At 37.6% G+C, this 21,834-nt stretch overlaps 1 protein-coding gene across 2 annotated transcripts in view; it reads right to left on the reverse strand.

Moving 5' to 3' along the window:
- BZW2 (basic leucine zipper and W2 domains 2) overlaps nt 1–21,834 on the reverse strand; it is a 56,669-nt gene that overhangs the window by 15,814 nt on the left and 19,021 nt on the right. For both annotated transcript variants that reach the window (XM_079299989.1, XM_079299988.1), the window contains exons 2-6: nt 20,534–20,598; nt 14,359–14,535; nt 13,186–13,289; nt 10,055–10,120; nt 3,464–3,599 (exon numbers count right to left, since the gene is read on the reverse strand). In XM_079299989.1, coding sequence (XP_079156115.1) covers nt 3,464–3,599; nt 10,055–10,120; nt 13,186–13,289; nt 14,359–14,535; nt 20,534–20,591 — 541 coding nt within the window. In that variant the 5' untranslated portion in view covers nt 20,592–20,598. The remainder of the gene's footprint in view (nt 1–3,463; nt 3,600–10,054; nt 10,121–13,185; nt 13,290–14,358; nt 14,536–20,533; nt 20,599–21,834) is intronic.

Consider the following 21,834-nt stretch of genomic DNA (forward strand, 5'->3'; position numbering starts at 1 on the left):
TAATCAGGAGCAAGAACTAAAAAAAACATATCTTCGAAAGTTTTTCTAGCAAATCCTGGAATAGGGTTAAATAACTTCACAACTTCAAGGTGACTGATAGTACTATGTCCTCCTAGAAGGCATTTAGAAGTCAGTTCTACCAGGCACAAACATTATTTTAAGTGAAAAAATTCCTTCCTCGAGGCACAAATTAGTATTTGTGTACTAAATCAAACAAACTCTACTAGCTATGGATTTCCCAGGGGAGTTAATAAACCATTAAACTCACACCTCCTATTTCCTAGAGCTGCACCACCACCACAACTGCTTCAGATTCTCCACTTCAGGGAGCTGAAGGAAGCTGAAAGGGCTCGGAGATGAAGCTCATCCTTGAGGAAGGTCGTCTGTAGGTCATTTATGATTCTCCATACTACACTCATACCAACACCAGGGCTACTGAAGGCAGTGATAATGGTGATGCATAATGAAAAGCACAACCCCACGCTACAGCTGGCCACTGCAGTTTTCTCTCTCACCTCCAGATAGTCCAGAAGCTCTCAGAGTTAATGGGACCTACTGGTGAGGAACTTCATCACTCTTAGCACCTTTATAGACAGATATTAATTATTTTTATTTCTAGGATACTTTGACTAAATAAGTTACCAAACAAGAACAGAAGAGACTATTCCCAGACCACTGTAAAGTTCACAAATAGTCCTTACACATCTTGACTGTTGTGGCAGTTTTGGCAAGCTTATTTCAGGAGCTTGGTTGTAAGACACAATCCTTAGGGAAGTGTTGTATGGACAAGATGCAGCAATCCTGAGTGCTGCAAGCTGACTAAGCAAGACTCACAAAACTTGGTGAACCAACAGGTGACTCAGGCATAACTTCCACTGCAAACACTTCAGCATATCCATGTTCTTATGTGCTCAATATCAAAATTGAATGGAATAGTCTCTGTCACCAAGCATTGTCCCAATACAGGTATCCTACACTTTTTTTTTTCTAGATTTAGCTTAAAACAAAAGTATTATAGGGTGTGCTGTTTTCATCTGGGGTAGAGTTAATTTTTTTCTCAGTGGTTGTATGGGGCTTTATTTTGGATTTATGCTGAACACAGGCTTGGTAACACATACATTTTTGTTATTGATGAGCAGGGTTTACAAAGAGCCAAGACCTTTTCTGCTTTTCCAACTGCCCTGCTGGCAAGGAAGCTGGGAAGTGACACAGTTGGGACAGTTGACACCAATTGACCACAGTGATATTCCAGACTGTATGACATCATGCTCAGCATATTAAGTGAGGAGAAGAAACAAGAAGGGGGGAACATTTTAAGTGTCTTCCTAAGGCACCCTGCTGTCCTGGAGGTGGCTGAACACCTGCCCACAGGAAGCAGTGAACAATTCCTTGTTTTGCCTTCCTTGTGTGTGCAACTTTTGCTTTCTTCATTAAACTGTCTCTCAACCCAAGAATTCTCCAGATTTTAACCCTCCCATTCTCTCCTCAATCCTGCTGGTGTGGGAGTGAGCAGGCGGCTGTGTGGGGCTTGACTGCTGGCTGGGATTACACAGAGACAGGTTGTTCTAGGGCTTCACTACCCACATATTTTCCAACTTGCTTCTCATTACAGCCCAATTTTATCACTGGTCTGTTCCTAAACTCTGTGCACGTGCTGCCACTCTTTTCCTTTAAATAGCTCTTCTCCTTTTGCTTGCTTTGTTCTTTTTCTTCCTTATTTACAGAAAGTAATTTCAGCCATTTATTTTATTGACTAGCCCCATTAGCTGCTCTTTGTATTTGCATAACTTTGCCAGCACAGGGGACAAGAAAGGTACACTTAACCCTGAGGAGATTCCACCACCACCTAGACCTTTCTCTATCTCTACTACAAGTATGTCAGCAATCCACAAAATAATATTTTGTTTTCCATCTATATATCTAATAGTAATGACAACACTGAAATAAGGTAATCTAAAAATTAATTAAATTTGTGCTCAAACTTGACAGACCTCCCATCCACACCATCTATCCTTATCTCACTTTCAGCCATTTCTCAACCAACATTATAAGTCCCATGCTGATCAATAATACCCTCAGTTCACTTAATTGTTTCCTCATGTATTTTAAACTCACCTGCCTGTAGCATTTTATTTTTGTAAATCAAAGAAATCATCGAGTTTATTAATGTATTATCTACTTGCTTTGTTTCCCATTTTTAAACTATCTTTGCATCCTCAATTATTCTCACATAAAATATCTACCCCACAATACTCAACAATTTTTCCTCAAACTCTGTCAAAAATGTATTTTTAGTATATATAAAGCAAGAACTAAAAGTATATGAAAGCTCTGACAAAAGTTTGGGCTCCTAGAAATATAAGTTCATAATGAAATAAGAATTGCATTCTTAAAATGCTAAATTTAAAATATAACAATTTCCATGATTTTTAAAAATTTGAGTTTTCCAATGCCTCTTGTCATCCTGTAACTAGGAAGACATTCATTTAAACACACTGCAAACAATCACCCTAAAAACATGGATTAGTGCTTTTGTTTGAGATTTTTCCTAGTTTAATTCTGATTCCAAAAGCTGTGAGTGATGACAGAGCAAAACTGCAGCTGTGGCTTTCTTTCTGCAGCATTTAAAAAACAAGTATAGTGGTTAGCATGCTGCAAATGAGAACATGAAGTTAGAATATTTTTTTTAAAAATGAAAATTAGAATACATTTTAGCTGATAAGTAACTTTTTAACAAAACTAAAAACAGGTCATGAAAACTGCTCAACACTACCAGTACATTTGCAATCATGCCAGGTAGTCAGAATTGCCAGAGAAAGCAATTGTTGAGGAAGCAATTGAAAATCAGGACTCCAAAGTAGATGGCTATAAATATATAACAAAAATCCTTTAAAAAGTAATCTCAAAAAGGCATTCTACCTTAAGACTGAAAGAACTCCTTTGCTCATCATATAAGAAACACAAATTCATGAGAAAGTTTATCAGTCACTGATCACTAGTAGTATGAAGGCAAAATGAGAGACTGATTTTTCTTCTGCAACACCCTATTGGCCTGCATGGGATCTCTGTCCCACTTCTCACTCACAAGATATTGACAACACTTGAAGGAATGCCAGGAGATCTATCTCAGGAATAGATATTATACTTCACACCTTTATAGTACCACAATAATAAATAAATTCTACAATTTTGCACACACAAGTATGACTTCCAAAAAAAACCAAAAACATACCCCAAAGGATTTGTGATATGTGACTTTTTTCTGTCTGACTGACCTCTTACAATATTTCCCTAAGTATGTTGGGCACTGCTGTCTGTATATGCTTCCACTTTAAAATACTGGTTTCTGTTGTACAGTCACAAGTTTCCAACTTTCATTTTATTGCAATATATATAATATGTTGCAATAAAATACATTTCCTATTAAAAAAACTAAGATGAGAAAAAAGATATGGAAGATTACCTTCTTTGACTATATTGTCAGTGAAGAGGCTTGTTAAAATCGTAGCAGGAAGAGTCCCATTGGCTAACAGGATGCCAGAAAGCATTGCCAGTTTTGTCTGCTCTGTCTCAGTAAAGGCTTTAAGAAACAACAGGAGCTGTAGGCCAGACAAAGAAAAAAAAATTATATATTTGAGGCATAGGTAGACAACAGGCAGAAATGAATACTAACAGTTTAATTTCTTATTTCTTGAGAAGTCTCAATGCAAATTATAGCAATCACATCAAAATCTATCCAGAAGCATGACAGTGTCCTTTGTAATTTCACTTTCTCTAAGAACACAGGACAGTGCCTGAAAGGAGCCTACAAAAAACGATGTAGAGAGACTATTTACAAGAGCAGGTACTGACAGGAAAAGGGGGAATGGCTTCGAACTGAAAGAAAGCTGGTTTAAATTAGACATTAGAAAGAAATTCTTAGTGTGAGGTTGGCAAGGCTTGGGATAGGTTGCCAGAGATGATGTAGATTGTGGCAGTGTTCAAGGCCAGGTTGGATGGAGCACTGAGCAACCTGGTCTAGTAAAACATGTCAGGAGGTTTGGAGCTAGATGGTCTTTAAGGTCCCTGCCAATCCAAGCCATTCTGTGACTGTGTGGGGAATATGACCTTAGATAGGTATAGGACACCTGCCTTCTCCAAATAGATGTATATATGTATAAAGTACTTCCCACAGGTTTGAGACACACAGAAATGACAAGATTACAGACACAAGCCTGCTTATTCACATCTTCAGACTTCCAGCTAAGCCACACAGAGTTGCAGTTTGTTTTCGAGGTTTTGAAAATTATTACCATTGCAAACAATAAAAGGACACGAAAATATCTTGGTTTATTTTTAGGAAAGGGAACACAGCACAGTTATAACAGATTTTTTACTGGCTAAGAAGAATTATATTTCAAGTTCAGACACTATTGATAAAGCTGACAAAGGACAGACAGGAATACAGGCTGATTTAAGACCTTGCCCAGTACTAAATACAAGAGGAAACAAATAGCTTGAAAAAAAACATTAGAAAACTCATCAAGTTGGAAGATCTGAACTCATATACACCTTTTAATTTTAAAAACAGCAATTAAGTTAATTTTTAAATCTTTATTTCATATGTTAAAATTATTTACTTGACAGCATATTGATGAAATACATTATGCTCTTTTTGCTTTACAACAGAAAAAAACATCCTACAAAATCAGATTTTTTCAATGGCATTACTGTTAACAATAATGTTTTCCTAATGTTTTGTTAGTGATCACAATATGAGTGATGGGAAAAAAGGGGGGAGACAAAAGGCAGTTTCATTCAGTGCAAAAAGCTGCTGATTCCACCAGATGCTAGCTTACAAATTTACAGTCACCACAGAAGAAGGGAAAAAGGAAAAGTACTGCAGATACAATTTTCCAGAGTTAAAAAGAATTCTTGTTTTCTTCTTCATAAGGAAGAAGAAATGGCACCCTTCCAAAAAGGTGCCATGACCACTGCTGTCAGAACATCCTTTTTTCTTTTCTAAATGAGCAACAAATGCAATTACAGCAAAACAGTCTGTTTTAATAGAAAATTCCCACAAAGTTTCCAGATTAAGGAATTAATTAGTAGATTCTACCCATACAAAAGGACAGAATATTACACATGTCCCTGTCCTTGTTTATTACCATGGACAGTGAGAGATCTTTTCTGAGATATCTAAGCAGCTTATCAACAACTGTAAAGCTTCCTGAATGCAGAGATGTTTTTAAAATACAGGTAACTAATTAAGTTATTAAATCTCATGCAGTGTTTTATGAATAGTTCTGCTCTGCATCTGTGAACAGAACTAAAAAAACCTCATTCATACGGTAGTACTTACATAATAACATCAGCTTTAAATTACAGCTTACATAGGCCTGAATGACTCAGCCACAGACAAATCACTCAGATTTTTTTCAGTGGGCTTCAGCCATACACTTCTAGCTTAAAAGAACAATTATGAAACTACCAAATCTCAGGGTGTAATTTTATTTCAGCTAACTGTGACTCAACCACAAAATGTATGAAAATTCAGGATGCAGAATAATGGAGTTATTATTTCTAAATATATGAATGAGAAACAAATGGTGTGCTGTATTTCCAAATGGTGTGTATAATGGTGTAGGCAAAGGAACTCCAGGGCCACATTTAATGGAAAACAGAACATTTTTACAGAATTTCAATATAATCCTAGTGTAAACTGGAAGCCTGTGGATTTAAAGGTTTCTTTATACAAGCTTTATCAATAATAATGTACTAAAATGAGATCTGCACAAGAAAATAACCCAGAATTAGCCCTCTTTACTGAAAGTACTGAGACTGTTAATAAAGAGGGAATGGCTTCAGATTTCTGTGTACCCCACTTATATATTTTTTCTTTTGCTTCTATATAAGCAATAGATCAGGATTTTGATTAGAAAGTGGTCACACTGACCACTTTAACATAATAGACCAGGTTTTTATGTACTTCTGAACTCTAGCCTCCATCCTTTTGTCAGTAACATGTAGATCATGAAGTTATACCCATTCATGTCAAATTTGAGCCAGGAAAGAAAGAACCCAGTTGCAAAGCCAAAGTTACAACTACAGTCCAAGATAGAGATAGATTCTATGAGAAAGACACCCAAAAAATTATGAACTCAAATTCTGAGAAATCTGTATTTGTTCAAATGTTTTGGAAGGTCTCAAACCACGTCTGTGGAGTTTGCAATCTCATCTTCTTCCCCTTCCTCTGAAACATGCTCCTTGCAAGTCTGTTAGCATTACTGTGGTTTCTGGTGTTCTTGAACTGCATCCCACTGCAGCATGTTTTAAACAGAACCCTCATCTTCTACACATCCCTTGCTACATAAAGTACTGTTGGAGCTACTAGCCTAATTTTTGTTTTACTATTATTTTTCAAAAGCAGCTCAAACCTAGACTTATTCTTTTCTGCTGTTTAAGGATACTATTCTATGCTTTCCAGCAATTGTGAAACATAATTTAGGGAGTGACTGGGTGATAGGAAAACCCAAAACCTTTCATAAACCCATTCTATAAACATGAAACAGAACCTAAATTTCAGTTCAAAGTTGTTACTTCAGATTCTTACTGCTGATTAATTTAAGCACTCTTCTTTTACCACTACAATTACAAATCTCAGTAGGGAAGTCACAAAATGTCCAAGACCTTTCAGAATAGTTCCCAACCACCCACAGAACATTCTCTAAGCTAATGGTTCCCTGCTGTTACCCAAGCACAGACCTTACTGCCTTCCTTAGATACAAACTGATTCCAGGCATAAAAAGGGCAGCTCTGGCTCATAATTTTGTGTTTCTATGATATCTATAAGAACTCCCGACTATATAAGCAGAAGTTCAAAATAAGCACAAGACCAGACCTAATGTGATGTTTCATGTTGTTTCCGTCATTAAAGAAAAAGTACCTTAAGCACAATTTCTGGGCATAGCAGATGCACACAAGTAAACACATGCATGCAAAAAAAAAAAAGCACACAAGAAAAACAACTGCTGCTGATCACCTTTTGTGACCTGGAAATCTTAAATGGTGAAAATAAAGAAACTGTACCCACACAGGGGGTATGGTATCTTTTGATGTCTTCATTATCTGAACTGGTCTGCTGCTGACAGTTTGTCGCATCTGCAGACAGCACTCAATTGTCAGCAATGGAGAAGGCAGCTAATATAGCAACAGATATCTGCTGACTGAGTCTTGCCTTTCATTTAGTTGACTTAAAGCATTTCTGCTTACTCCTTGCTCAATCTCAGAATGTTATTCTCCTCTTATTTCCTAATTCCTAGTTTAATTTACGGTTCTTTCATTAGGAAAATAGGAACACAAATAGCGGATGTCATAACGTCTCCCAGCTTCAGACATCCTCTCATGACTCAGTAATATTTAACACTGTTAAGACAAAAATAAATTTATCTGTAGTTTGTCCCAACTTTGATATTAAAAAGTTTACACAGACAATTACTAAACATGCAAACATACTAAAAACACAGATAATGATTGCATTCTTCATCCATGGAAATACACATATAGAGAAAGACAAACACAGGTTTGGAAATTGGAATTTTACTAAAATTATTGCAAAATGTCATGGACGTGTGCCAGTACATTGGGCCATGGTCATAGGAACTTAAGCTGTCTATATCAAAACACAGCAAGTGAACAATCTAAACATCTTTGTCTTCTGTAGAAATTGCTTGCACAAAATAATTTAGATTAAAAACTTTAGATATATGGTTTACTTATGCAAACTGACAATATTGAGGAGAGTTAAGAAATAAAACAACTGAAAACTAGGAGCAGACAAAAAGCAGAAAGATGGTAGAAAACAATGTGCTAATGACAAAGTTGTGATCTAGAAGACATAAAGCAAATACTTATGCATCTAAGGTAATCTCTCCTGAAAGAAAAGTCCCACTTGATACCATCTGCTTCTTTAGTGTGAAATTGCTAGTATTGCCTTGGTTTTTCTGGCATACCTTTTTCTATGAGAGGAGCTAATTTCCCTCCAAATGCTCTATCTGCCTAATGAGTCTGACAGAAACATCAGTTTCATTGCTGGGACAATGATGCAAAAAAAGCCATCAATGAGTCACTCTCTTACATATCTAACCACTGACTAACTGCAGCAGTCTCTCTTCTAGCAAAAACACTTTCTGGAAATAGGAACCTATCTATCTTCTGGACCTCTATGGGCAGCCATTCCTGCACAAATTACAGCATACAGGGATTAAAGGATTAAGTGGTTAAAACCCCTGCAGTCTTGTAAATGAGAAAGCAGCCACTTTATGGGTTCACACAAGCAGGGGGAGGGAGAAGATAAGCAAAAGGCACCTACAAGTAGTCCTCAGGGGTTTTAAGGGCACTGGCAGTGGAGATGCAATACACAGGCACAAACACACTCACAGCCACATTCCTAGTTTCTAGGTTTCTAAGAACTGGATTAACAGAGGAAAAGAATATACCCCACATCCCCAGGAGCTACACCAAGACTCACACCAGCACCATGAGTGGTGATGGATTGACAGATGGAAAGATTTCCCCACGGGCAAGGACCACTACAAACCTCATCTCATGATCTGTCATACAAGATGGACGATACTGAAAACTATCCAAAAATCATGTACATAAAAGTGAAGTTTGCAGTCTGCAAGATGAATCAGCCTGCCCTGATCCTACACTGGCATGGCTAGGAAGTTTCCAAAAGCTTTCAATGAGTAGCTTGGCTCTAGTCATACTGCATCTCAAATGACTGCTTTCTCTCAAGCTGGCATGTGGCTAAACTTCACATCAGAGGCACTTTATCCTTTACTAAGAATTAAATTATTATTTATTAACCATAGTCTCATCTTGTCACTAAGAGTGCAAAGTGAATTTTTGGAAGCTAAAGAGGATGCAAAGCCAAGCAAGCTACAGAAATGAGCAGAGGTGGCTTGAATTGACATGGCATTTGCTTAATATGCTGAGCACTCTCTGAAACTTGAATGCTGTGAGTCAGCGCTTCTCATGTCAGTGATTACAGTAATTAACAGCAGGAACATTAGATTTGTGTGGGGATAGAGGTAAATTTAGGTCTTTAGAATGATGTACTGAGTAATCAGCATCAGTTGATAGGCATGCTGGCCACAAGTGTAAAAATAATTTCCTGTATGAGCAAGAATGTAAAAATCAGAGCCAAATTAATTCAGGCACAAGAAGTGCTGGTGAAGTATCAAGCTCCAAATATGCCCTCACCTGACCCTTGCACCAACTCTTCTAATGTTTAAATAATATGGAAACACATTTTTATGTCTAACAAACATGATACTTTAGTCACGGGGTAGGTTTTGCCACTACCAGCAAGCCTATTAAATTATAGGACATTACAGTGTTTATTACTTATTCAAGCAGTTAGAAAACGATATTTACATCTATTATAACTAACTCAAAATAGACAAAAACTGTATCTTTTTCAGATATTTTTACTCTGGCCTTTCCTGTCTCCTTGGAATTCAGTATCACAAAACAATACAGTATCCACAAATAGCCACTATAGTCTAACAGGCAAATCCTGAGCAACTGATGAGCACTTTCTGTTACAGGTATCTGTGGCCTCAAATACAAAAAACTTGTGGTTAGGATTCATTCCACAGTGCAGGAGTGGTTTAATGCTCAAATATTAAGAGACATTTTGCATAGCACATTTGCATTTATTTTTTTGAAAAAGTAGAGAGATGTTCTATTTGCAATATAGTAATACCACCTCTCATTAAGAGGTATATCCCAAAGTGTATCAAACTTCTGCACAAAAACAACTGCAATAATAAAGTGAGTTTGGTCAGAGAAACCAAATGAATCATGAAAATACTCAACAAGCAAGTGCTTCTTGCAGTATTACCACAGAGCTGAATTTGCAGAGTAAAACTCCCTCCTGTTGGTTCCATCCTCTTTTCCAGTAGAGCTAAATAAAACACCTAACAGCACCACATTTGTACATATACAATTATGTTAGAAATACAGTAAAAAATATCAGCATTCCAGTAAAGACTGACATCAACATTACCTTTTTGATTTCATCTTCAAATGCTTTCTCCAGATATTTGTATCTCCTGATAAGTTTATTGAAGACCTAAAGATAAACACAGATTAACTTAAAAAGTGTAAAAATTACAGCCATAATGCTTTACAAAAAAAAGCAGCTTGCAAAATGGCATTTCTCTAGCACTGTCTGCCACATGGAGAGCACGCAATACCCTTCTCTCAATTTTGTGATTCTTGCTCCATAGAGCAATGCTTGAATCAGGGAATTTATTGCAGTTTGAGTATTTTCATATTTCTCAAAATATTTTTTCCTTCTCTGCTTTTCACCCTATCCACAGATAAAAGCAGGGGAGAGGAGAAGGAGATCACTGCACCCCTCCTCCCAGTAATGCAGCACGGGGGAAGCTCTGAGCTGTAGGCTGATGGGCGAGGCAGCCAGGATGCTGGGCATCTTCAATAGATGCAGCATCTTGGCAAATCAACTAACATATATGTTCACAACAAAACAGACTACTGTCAGAGAAAGAGGAAGAACATTTGTCACAGCTTCTACAACAATTATGTTATTGGAACCATTTGTTCTCCAGTTTTGACCATTTGTTTCCCATCACGTGACCACAAATTATGAAACCAGAAGCAGCACAGGTGCACAGTTCATTCAGGGTGAAGAAGGAAGAGATAAGAAATTAAATAAACAAATCATCACTTGCACTGCTGTACAAAGGCACAAAGCATATGACTCACTGTCACAGGTAAAAAGGTTTATGTGGGGAACAAATGACATTATTGCCACACTGGATGGGGGAGGAAGGAAAATCAGGTTTAGAAAGCTTCAATTCACTTTCCAGAATATAAAATATATCCAAACATCCTAACTGGTAGTATTTTGGCTCAGGAAAAGTGGAAAATCAAGTGCAGCCATGCTGAGGAGTCACACAGAATCCTAATAAAATAAGAGAGAATCTGAAAATGTAAGATTCTTGTTAATATTTCCAAACAAAATTCTGCATATTTTTAAAGTCTCTGTAAATGACAGAAGTATGACTTCATATGCAAATAATCTTCTAAAATATCAATACTAACTTCAGTCTTTTGACTTGAAGACTTTTCACTTTTAATTGTTCCTATAACTGAAATCCACAAAAACCCAGTCACACTACTGGTTCATTTGGGAGACAGAGTAAGAAGTTACCTTCTAGGTATCTTCTAGATAAAAAAAATATCTAAATACTATATTAGACTAACTCGACATTTTCATCATTCAGTAATAGCTCTATTTTTCATTATGCATTAAAAATGGCAAGGTCAATAAAAGGACACATCTCTTCAGGCATTAATTACAAAATCGTGATTTACTTTGGTGACTTCAGGTTCAAAGTGCCGAGAATCCATTGAAAATTCCACTCTTACAAATCGTGAAGCAAAGCCTCCCTTTCCATTTTTCAATATGTAATCTTTTACTTTAAATTTCTCCTTGGAGGACTGGTACTGCCAATTTTTGTTCAGAAGATTATTAAAATATTAAAATTCAAGAAGACAGAATCAATGCCTTCACTGACAACAGAGATTTTCCTGAAGCAGAATACCCTGTTTTTAAGAGATGACAAAGCTGACGCATAAGAAATACTGACTCCCTTTCCAAAAATAAGTATATTTCACTAATTTAGGTTATTAAAGATGTTTTTTAAAGGAGGTTTCTGCTATTAAACAAACTTTTTTTGCCAATGCAGATTTTAATCCCAGCACTCTTTAAATCAACTATACACCTTTCCAGGAACTTCTCACCCTAGACACCTTAGCAGGGACAGCAGTTTTTATGCTTTTAGTTGCTGTCTCCAGCTTTCCAATAATACCTAGCGATTTAAAAAGATAAATACATACATAACTAACAATACAGTTTTGACATATGGGCATTGTAAGGGTATTGCATTTTTATGCAATCCTACTGGTAGACAGAATTGCATGGTGGCTTTGAACTTTCCACAATTTTTACTGTACTTTCTCATATAATTACTACCTTCCATTAAGGAGTTACATAAAGTTATCGTCTTTTCAATAATGTTTTAGGGTTCATTGGTCTTTTTATGCAAGCTTTATTTCTTCAGGAAGAAACTATAAATCACATACGTAGGAGAAATGAAAGCTCTTGGAATATACACCCAACTCCTAACTAGTTATGCAACTAAAGATTGGAGGTGTGAACTTTATATTTTTGGTCATGCATGTACTTTATAGAATTGTTTAGGTGGGAAAATACCTTTAAGACTACAGAGTCCAATTGTTAACCCAGCAGTGCCAAGCACCACTAAACCATGGCCCTAGGCTACCATGTCTACAGATCTCTTAAATATCTCCAAGATTGGTGACTCCACCATTTCCCTAGGCGGTCTAATACAATATTTGACAACTTCTTCAGTGAATAAATTTTTCCTACTATTCATCTAAACCTCACCTGGCACAACTTGAGGCCATCTCCTCTCATCCCTGTCACTTGCTATGTGGGAAAAGAGTCTGACCCTCACCTGGCTACAGCCTCCTTTCAGTCAGTTGTAGAGTGCAATAAGGTCATCCCTGAGCCTCCCTTCCTCCAGGCTAAACACCTGCAGCTCCCTCAGCTGCTCCTCACACAGCTTGTGCTCCAAACCTTCTCTGGACACTCTCCAGCACCTCAATGTCTGTCTTGTAGTGAGTGCCCCGAAACTGAATGCAGTATTTGAGGTGTGGCCTCACTATTGTGAGTACAGGGAGGTGTACATTGTCCTGGTCCTGCCAGCTACACCACTGCTTATAAAAGCTCAATTTCTGATACAGTTCATGTGTTTCTCAAAATATGCTCATATAAATGTTTCAGTCTACACACAGAAAAAGTCAACAAAATTCATAAGGATGGTGTCTAGAAATAGACTCAACCAATGGTAGACAGCAATAAGCAAGACTGCTTTTTGTAAAGAGAGCCTTGCCAACTCTGATCACATTATCTTAGACATCCTATTTTCTTACCTAAAATATATATGTTAGGGCAGATTAATGATTAACTGGATTTTCAATTGGTCTGAAACTAGCCTAGTGCAGCCTAGACAGACTGCAGATGTTCCACTATAATCCCTTTTGACACATAAACTGAAGACAGTCATCAGCTATGCCTTTACTGACCTGAGCATAATTTCGGATGGCATCATGATCTTCATCTGCAAAAAATACACAGTGGTTGGTCATCTTGGTCTTGTCATTGTCATCTATGCGTGTGCCTCCAGGAGCTATAAGAAAGGAGAAAAAAAAAGGCAAGGAATTATTTATTACTTTAAAGAATGTAAGATTTAATAAGTCTAGTAAGTCTTACATTAATATCACTGATGCCAAAGGCCACAGTAACAGGTAGCAGGAGATAGGAAGAACAGAGACAGACCAAACTTTGCTAAGATGTGGTGGCACCTGACATGGGACACCTGGCTGATAGGCTGTACTGTAGATCACACAGTCCTCACAGGACTGAGTGATTCAGTTCACCCTGAAGAATCTCAGCTGGTCTTGAGAGCACTGAGAGTTATCATATGAGTTGGAACATAACCCTGACACATTATTTTAACCCTTACTTTAAACATCATAATAATAATGTAAATTCTTCCCAAAGAGAAAAGTATTAACACTGTGTTAGTAATCTGGGTTCTTGGAACATCCTGCTAAACCCCTCTAATGTTTACCAGACTCATGTAAACATTCAAAACACTGGCTTATTTTATTGAGCTTTTTAACTAGGTATTTCCACTAGCTCTTGTTTTCCTGTATTACTTCAAGTCTTACAAAATCATCTTTTCTTCTTACATACCAAAAAGCAGAAAGCAGAATTCAAAGCAAATGACCAGTAAAAGGAGATAACTTAAAATTAAGAGGAAAGTGAAAAGTGTGCTTTTGCCAGAAGCCAACACTGATACCTGGTAGAAATGTCCCATGAACATCCACAAAACATGCATGCCTCATTATCCTTCACTTCCCTGAGCTACCTTTTGTTGCAACATCTACAAAGCAAGATTTGCAGAAGCTCTTAACCTGGAGTGCAGCTTTTTATGCTAATATATCTTTCTGTTTCCTCTAGTTAGCATCTCTCTCATTCTCTTTGCTGTTGCAATTATATGCTGGTTTAGCCCAGACTGAATGCTTCTCAGAGCAGCACCGAGGTGTTACTGCACAACAAACAGTGCTATGATACAAGATGCAAGCAGCAAAATTGTAATACAGGTTATAATTTCCACTGTGGAGGAAGATAGCATCTTAAAAAAAACAAGGAAGGCTGATCATAAATTCTTTGTCAGATATTGTGCAGGTTACCTAACATGCTGCCAGCTACCAAAATATCAAAGAGTGTGTCAGCATAGCGGCGATAATCAAGTCGTGAGCCTGCTGCATCCAGAAACTTGGCTATGGCCTCCAGGTCATTCCCAGCTTCATTGAGGCCTTGGACAATTGTATCCCTGAAGACTGTGGGTTCAAATTTCTCCTTTTCATCTGAAACAGAGAGAAAGAAGGAGAAGGAGAGAGTGTCAGTTTTTAAACCTGTTAAAATCTTGTATCAGTCTGCAATTGAAAGGACCATGGCACCTAATTATCTTATTATCCTAACAATCTTCTCATTCTGATCAACACACCAAAATTTTGTTTGGCTGGTACAATTTCTGGAAATTCTGCTTACCCTCTCCTCCTCATTTCCTAACACCAAAACAAACACAAACATATGGGAATAAATAAATAGAGGAAAAGCAACTACTGAAACTGTTTTCAAACTTCATACTCTTCACTTGCTGGCACCGTGCATTGCTGAATCTGAATGAACATTTCACTTCTCATCTCTTGCTATTTTTCTTTCAATAACTATGGTCACACAACTAAAATGTTTTCAAAAAGACGAGTCTTCATGGAAAAAAAAAAAGGAGATTGAATTATTAATAAAACTAGATTTTGAATAAATATTTATGGCAACACGATTTAACCAAGAATTTATTTTATATTCACAGACCTAAGCAGCACTAGGAAGACAGCACTCACACTGCATCTTTCACAGTTGTCCCCTGTTGAATTAAGGTCAGCCTGACCCCCCAGACAGTGTCCCTGTGTCAAGGTCATTAGTCACAGTAGAAACAACTGCAACCTCCAGAAAACGCTTATGTAGATTTACCTCCTGCTGCCTTTTTGTGCAAGCAGTTACCAGCTTACCCTGGCCACTTGAAGCTTCTTAAGAAAACTTGCCCTGGCTTTACATAAGGGCACAAAGGAAATGCTTGTTACTGTTAAAACAACTTTGAACTTCAGAAACAAAATTGCAAGCTGTTCTGTGCACTCAAACACAGGGTTGTTATCACCTGCTGACACAAACACTGATACAAGCTCTTGAAAAACTGGAAAATATTACATCCAGGGCATCAATCCAGAGATTTTGACTTACTAAGATAAATGAGGATTGGTTAAATTTCTGTCTGAACATGTGCTAATACAGTCTGAAACATGCCAGCTGCAAATCTTGCAGGCTTTTTTGTCACAAAAGATGTTTTGGCCTTTATGCTTCCTCTGGTTGCAGGCTTCTGTTCCCTGCTACTCATAGCACAGTTTTTCATCCCAGGCTTTAAACAAGAAACCTTACTTTTTAACAGCCTCTCTTCCCTAATCTCTCCCCTCCTGCCACAGTACTTTCATGGCAATTAAATAACTATTTTACAGACAATTCCTACTTTTGATAGCTTTTCTATTTCTCATACAGGAAAGCTCTCTCTCCTGTGCTGCATGTACCCAGGGTGAGCTTATTCTAGCACCCTCAGTACATCATTTGCACATTCTCCTACACTTCCAACGTATCCCATTCTCCCATAGCAACTGTACCTGGAAGGCATAAAGCAGTCCCTCCCACTCAGTGTCCCAGGCCACTGGGAAGCTCAGGGGACCAGTCCACTTGTCCTTCCAAGGAGCCTGGCAGCACACTGCCAGCTGCAGTTCAAGGGCTGTCTCCCAAGCACTAAGCACTGGAAAATTGCAGCACCCCCTTATTTTCCAGAAATCCCCTGCTATGCCTACTTTTCCATGACTTATTGAGTCTACTGCCCATCTCAATTTGGATTCTTCCCCATGCCCCAAATCTGACCTCCTCAAACCAAAACTGAGACAACTCCAGGGATCCATATATATGCTCATGCAACCATCTGCTCCCAACTCTGGCTCATCCTGAAGTGATACACACAAACATAGGGTCAACCTAGATCCTCCACTATAACACTCTCACCACCCAATACACTACTCAATATGCCACTTCTCTGGACTGCAAATGATTTCTTCCCAGGCTTTTACTTCATACCAGACTTTGGAGATGTTCAGGCTCTCAGCCATGTTACCTCAACTTTGCCTGTGATGAAAACCTGGAGTCTGTGTTTTGAGGAACTGCCTCTCCTATCTGCACTATGAGTAGCAGGGAACAGAAGCCTGCAGCCAGAGGATGCATAAACGCCAGAACCTCTTTTGTGACAAAAAGCCTGCAAACCAGTCTTACTGAAATAAGTACTTCAATATGTGTACTTCACACAGTTTTACTTGTGCACATGAAACACAGTTTCACCCATAAACAAGCATCTGACTATAATTACTATCTTTTGGATTGCCAAATAATTATGTATTATTTGAAGAGTAAAAAAAAAAAAAAAAAAAAGCTTGATGACACATCAACCAGCAAGAACACAGACTTTTGTCTTAAAGGTTAAAAAACCCCCGTTTACTTTTCCAAATGTATTTTGCCTAAAAAATTTAAAATGTTCCGATCTAAACTGGAAGGCATTATATGCTTGGTATCTGGGGTACACAGTGCTCAGTACAAACACAAATACCATGATTAATATCTCTTAGTTACTTTAAATAGATTCTTCCACTGCCCCAGAAGTCCTCCTCTCATCTGTAGTACCCTGCTATTTTCTTGTCTGCCACATTCTAAAAATTTACACAGGAACAGGAGGTGAATTTATTGCATGAAAAACGATTTATAATTTTATTGAAACATTTTCCTACCAAGCTAATGTACTGAAGAGGAATATGCTGATGTAGTACAAGAGGGTGAGTAAGAAGCCATCACCAACAAGGGGTGACAGTCTGTTGAGCTGTCAAGTGCACAATTATTAAACAAGCACAGCTCCAATCAAGGGCTAGCAGAGGCAGGTGTAGCTTGCAGATGTGATTCACACAATATCCACTGCAGCAGTGCATACACAGCTTTTAATTTTCAGCATGTTTCCAGGTCCTTATTTCCTATCTTTTGCTCCCAAGAAAATCACAAAGTACATTCATGGCCCTGTCCTTAATTAACCACTTCAACAGAAGGCCCACAACTGTAATTCTGTGGAAGAAAAAAGACAACATGAATTAAGAAGAGGGGTCAAACAAGGTAACATAAAGGTGTTAGTACTGACTTTTTACTAGGCAATTTTCTTATCTCCATAAACATAGCTCCATAAACACAAATACTGGCCAGACACCAACTACTGCTGACCTTCACTGAAAAAGGAATATTCATCAGGTACAGAGACTATACCAAGAACTAACCAAACTATTTTATTTGCCTAGATTGACAGGAACTATGAAATGCCTCCTTTCCTTGGAAGGCTCTTCCCTTGACAGCATCATTTTTCTTCCTTTCAATCTTTTTAAAGTGGTTTGAATGTCTGCCACTATATATGCTGCATGCAACACTTCTTTCATTTGGTTAATCAATATAACTAGAAAGACTAAGATGTACAAGCACCTCCTTCATGGTTCTTTCAAAGATATTTTATACACTAAGCACACTTTCAAACTTTGAATTGAAAAACACTGTATTATTCTTTTTTTGCTCTCTGAAAGCTCAGAAGTTGTTCACAACCTGAGATTTGTTGCAGCTAGCTGACCAGTGATAAGAGTTCATATATGCAATTAATTTTATAAGATGCCTGACTGCATCTTGTCACACTTTGCTGAGATGGGAGTGCTCCAGGGATCTGCAGAAGGGAAAAAGGAGTCTCACGGGACACAAACAGGTAAAAACAAGCATCTCACTGTCCCCAGCATACACATGTTTCAGACCCCCTACCTGCCTTACACACCACAGTACAGTCTCCAAAATCTGAAAAGTCATGGTGAAAACCACAGCTACTGCACACTGTCCTACCTGGGTGACATTTCAGGATCCCCTGATATACTGAAACTCAGCATAAAAAAACCCTAATAGTATAGTTTAGTCTTAAGTCAAAGACCTAACAACCTGTATCACTGCTGTGATACAAAACTATATGGAAACTTAAGGGAATAAACATACTTGGAAGCCATTTCTCTTCCTCAAATACTCTGTTCTAGAAAGAACCAAGTATCTACAAATTTCTAAGCAGGATATTAAAATAATAAGGCAACCAGGATGACATCACTTTTGAAGAAGAGATTTTATGCTTTGAGTACAAGAAATGTTTGCATGTAAAAATTTCTATATGAAAGCCACTAAATATCCACAGTCCTGTAAATAACCTCTCTCAAAAGAAAAACTCCAACCATCTTTCAGACCACCCCCCATGTCTTTTCTCTCTTCCATGCAGTCAGAGAGTTACCTAGGGCTACTTCCAATCACTGTAAACAGAAATCCAATGGATTGGCACAGAATTGTAAATCAAATATCTTTATTTATTCTAATTATGAAATTAGGATTCTAATTATTAAATTTCATTAAATAGGAGTCAAAGACCAAATCTGTATTATGACACATTATGCCAATCTCAGTGGAAAACATAAGGTGAAAGTCTCTATGAGAGAGAGAGAGAATATTTTTTAAGACAAGTTTTTCAAATAACACATTTACCGTAACTGACTGACCTAGACTGAAAAACACATGGGATCAATCCATCAGTGTGTATGCCTGAGTGCTTTTACTGGTTGATCTGACAGACAGATTTCTTTAGGGATTGCTAATTCCACTCCTCTGGCTGCACCTATATGGTTGTGAGTTAATGCAGAGTATAGCTCCTGCTGCATAATGCTCTTGACCATGCTGATAGAAAGCTAACACCACTAATTACTGGAGCACCATGATATTTAATTACAAACAATACTGATTTCTTTTTTTTAATTAGTTATCCTTTACAAATGTTTTATGTGGACCATAGGAAAGACATTTTGCATTTAAGAGACTGTACTAGCGAAACAAATTGAAGAAGTGCTGGGTGCAAGGGAGGACAGAGGCCCTGCTTTTTAACATGACTGAAACCAAACTATTTTGTAATTCCTACCTAAGCTTCATGATCATCCTAGGTCTCTCTCTAGACACTCATCATTCAGCTCTTCAGACTTGTGACAGAATTTGAAATATTCTGAGAAAGGTTACCACCTCTTTGATTCTCTCATCCACACTTAGAAAATGCTCATATTTACATTTTCTGTCACAAAACATTTAGATAAGGTGTTAGCTTTTGATCAGAAATAGGAAAGCCAAGAGGGAAAAAGTCTGTTTCATGACAGAAAGGAACCCCACCTGCATCTGCTGTAATAATCTACTATTAGACCACCAAAAAATATGATCCTTCTTTTCACAATCCAGACTTTTGGTTTTGTTTTTTTGGTGGAGGAACAGGAAGGGAATAAATTAATTAAATATATTTTATCTCTCTGCCTCAACCTGTTGGGCATTCATCCCAGCCACCTGAACTGCAATAAATCAATTCTGAGTGTAGTATGACCAAGCATGTTAGGATAACACCTGCTGTGCCAGAACACCTGGATGGTCAATCAGCACCACTCAGCTTTCTTTAAAAACTGATGCTCTACTGTACTTAATGAAACAAAGTGTTGGTCATGTTTACAGAAAATCAGTATCACAATGAGTAAATTAGGACTTACACAATTGTTTTATTTTAACAATTAAAAAAAAGACTACACTAACACAGGAGAAATAAATATTTGTGAAAAAGGAAGTTTCTGACTTCCTTCTGACCTGAAAGCAGGGCCAGTGATCTGACCATCTCATGGAGAAGGAAGGTGAGAAAATTCCTTTTTAGATATGAAAGGTTCATTTAGAGACATGACATTGATTTGGGTCAAAGAAGTAAAAATGAAAATCAAACTAAAAATGCCCAGATAATTTATTTACACAATCTTTAAATAAAAGTTCATATTCTGCTTTCTTAGTTGAAAAGGACACTTTAAGAAACACCCAAACCAAACATTGAGTAAGTTTTCTTTATCATATGTAAAGATACTATAAATTCATTTAGCATCCAATCTTTAACAGAAAGCTCCACAGGACTTCATAGCTAATAAAGTAAAATTTTAAATGAAGTTCTAAGGTGTATAGTGAAAATAATAGAATTTATGGAGCTTAGTACAAAGTAACATCTTCAAGATGGTTGAAAAGAAGGGGAGAAAAATCCTTAAGCTGAACTTTCAATTATTCCACCTCCTTTATTTCTAGTCATGTTAACAAAGAAGAAAATAGAGCAAAAAATGTAATGCAACTTACCCCTCTTCCTAGTTTTGAACCGCTGGCCTGTTAGCACCGGCTTCTGATTCTTATTCATAAAATTTCTGGAGAAAGAAAAAAAGGGAAAAATATTTATACTCTCGCATTTACAGCAACAGTTTAATCTAAAAGCAAAATAAAGACTCCATGTAGCAAAAGAAAGATAAAGAAAATTGTTAACACATATTCCAAGAGTAATTCACATTATCTTTAGGATCAAGAGCACTACAATACAAGAATAACTTCAATGAGTTAATTCTCTTAAACCTGGCTGTTGGCATCTCTGTAAAAAACTGTGAAGATTCAAAACTGAACAGGAAGGTGATCAAGTCACTGCCCTTACTCCTGGGGCAGGGCTACAGCACCACTGCCCATGCAGCTCATGGGAATGCTGGGGGCATAGAAGCCACTAAGGCAGAGGACTGAGAACCGTCCTGGTGAGGGTCAGCATGGCACAGGTCTCACCCTCTGGCATGGTCACCAGGCAGACTGATGCCCAGGGTTACACACTGTCCAACTCTAGACAAGATTTTGTAATCTAACCATAAAGACAGTGCTTTAACCATCAAATTCTAATCAAATATTTCTTACAAGCATCACTGTATCTTAGCAACTTTTAGTTCTGAAAAACATGTGGGTGCTGTAAAAATAACAGAAGATAAACAAATCCTTCACCCCATCAACTCTGAGCATAAATACAGAGTTCAGGACCTACGTGGCACATCATACAACAGTAAAAAATACTGGGCTTGTATTACTTCAGGCCCTTACAGCATATCTCAACACAATGTCAAAAAAAATTGGGAAGTGATAATATATTAATGTCATTTTATCTAAAGAAAACAGAACTATTTTTAAGCTTTGGATATAATCAGTTTCATCGCACAAAACACAGTTTACCAAGAGCTGAATGCAAACAGCAGCAATTCAAAGGAAGCTCTGCAGCACACAGGAATCTCCACAGGTCACCACCCTGTCCTGCCCACAGCAGGTGCCAGCCCTGGGACTTAGAGGACACCAACTTCTCACCCTGCAGGCCATTAGGTCACTGTTACACATGAGCTGCTTGTCCAAAATTAAGCCTTCTCATGCAAGACTTTGAGCGTGTTCTTGTAACAACTTCAGTTTTACAGAAAATCTGTATGATTTGCATTTCATTCTGCAGGTCTAGTTTAGAAGTACACAAATTTGCAAAGATGCTTCCTACCACAAATGAAAAACTCAAGCTCCATGGCTGAGAAAGAAGCTATCAATCACACATTATTGTCCAAGTAGTGTTTTCTCTACCCTTGAAAGTTCAT

This window comes from Erithacus rubecula (assembly GCF_903797595.1).
Source record: "Erithacus rubecula genome assembly, chromosome: 3".
NCBI lineage: Eukaryota > Metazoa > Chordata > Aves > Passeriformes > Muscicapidae > Erithacus > Erithacus rubecula.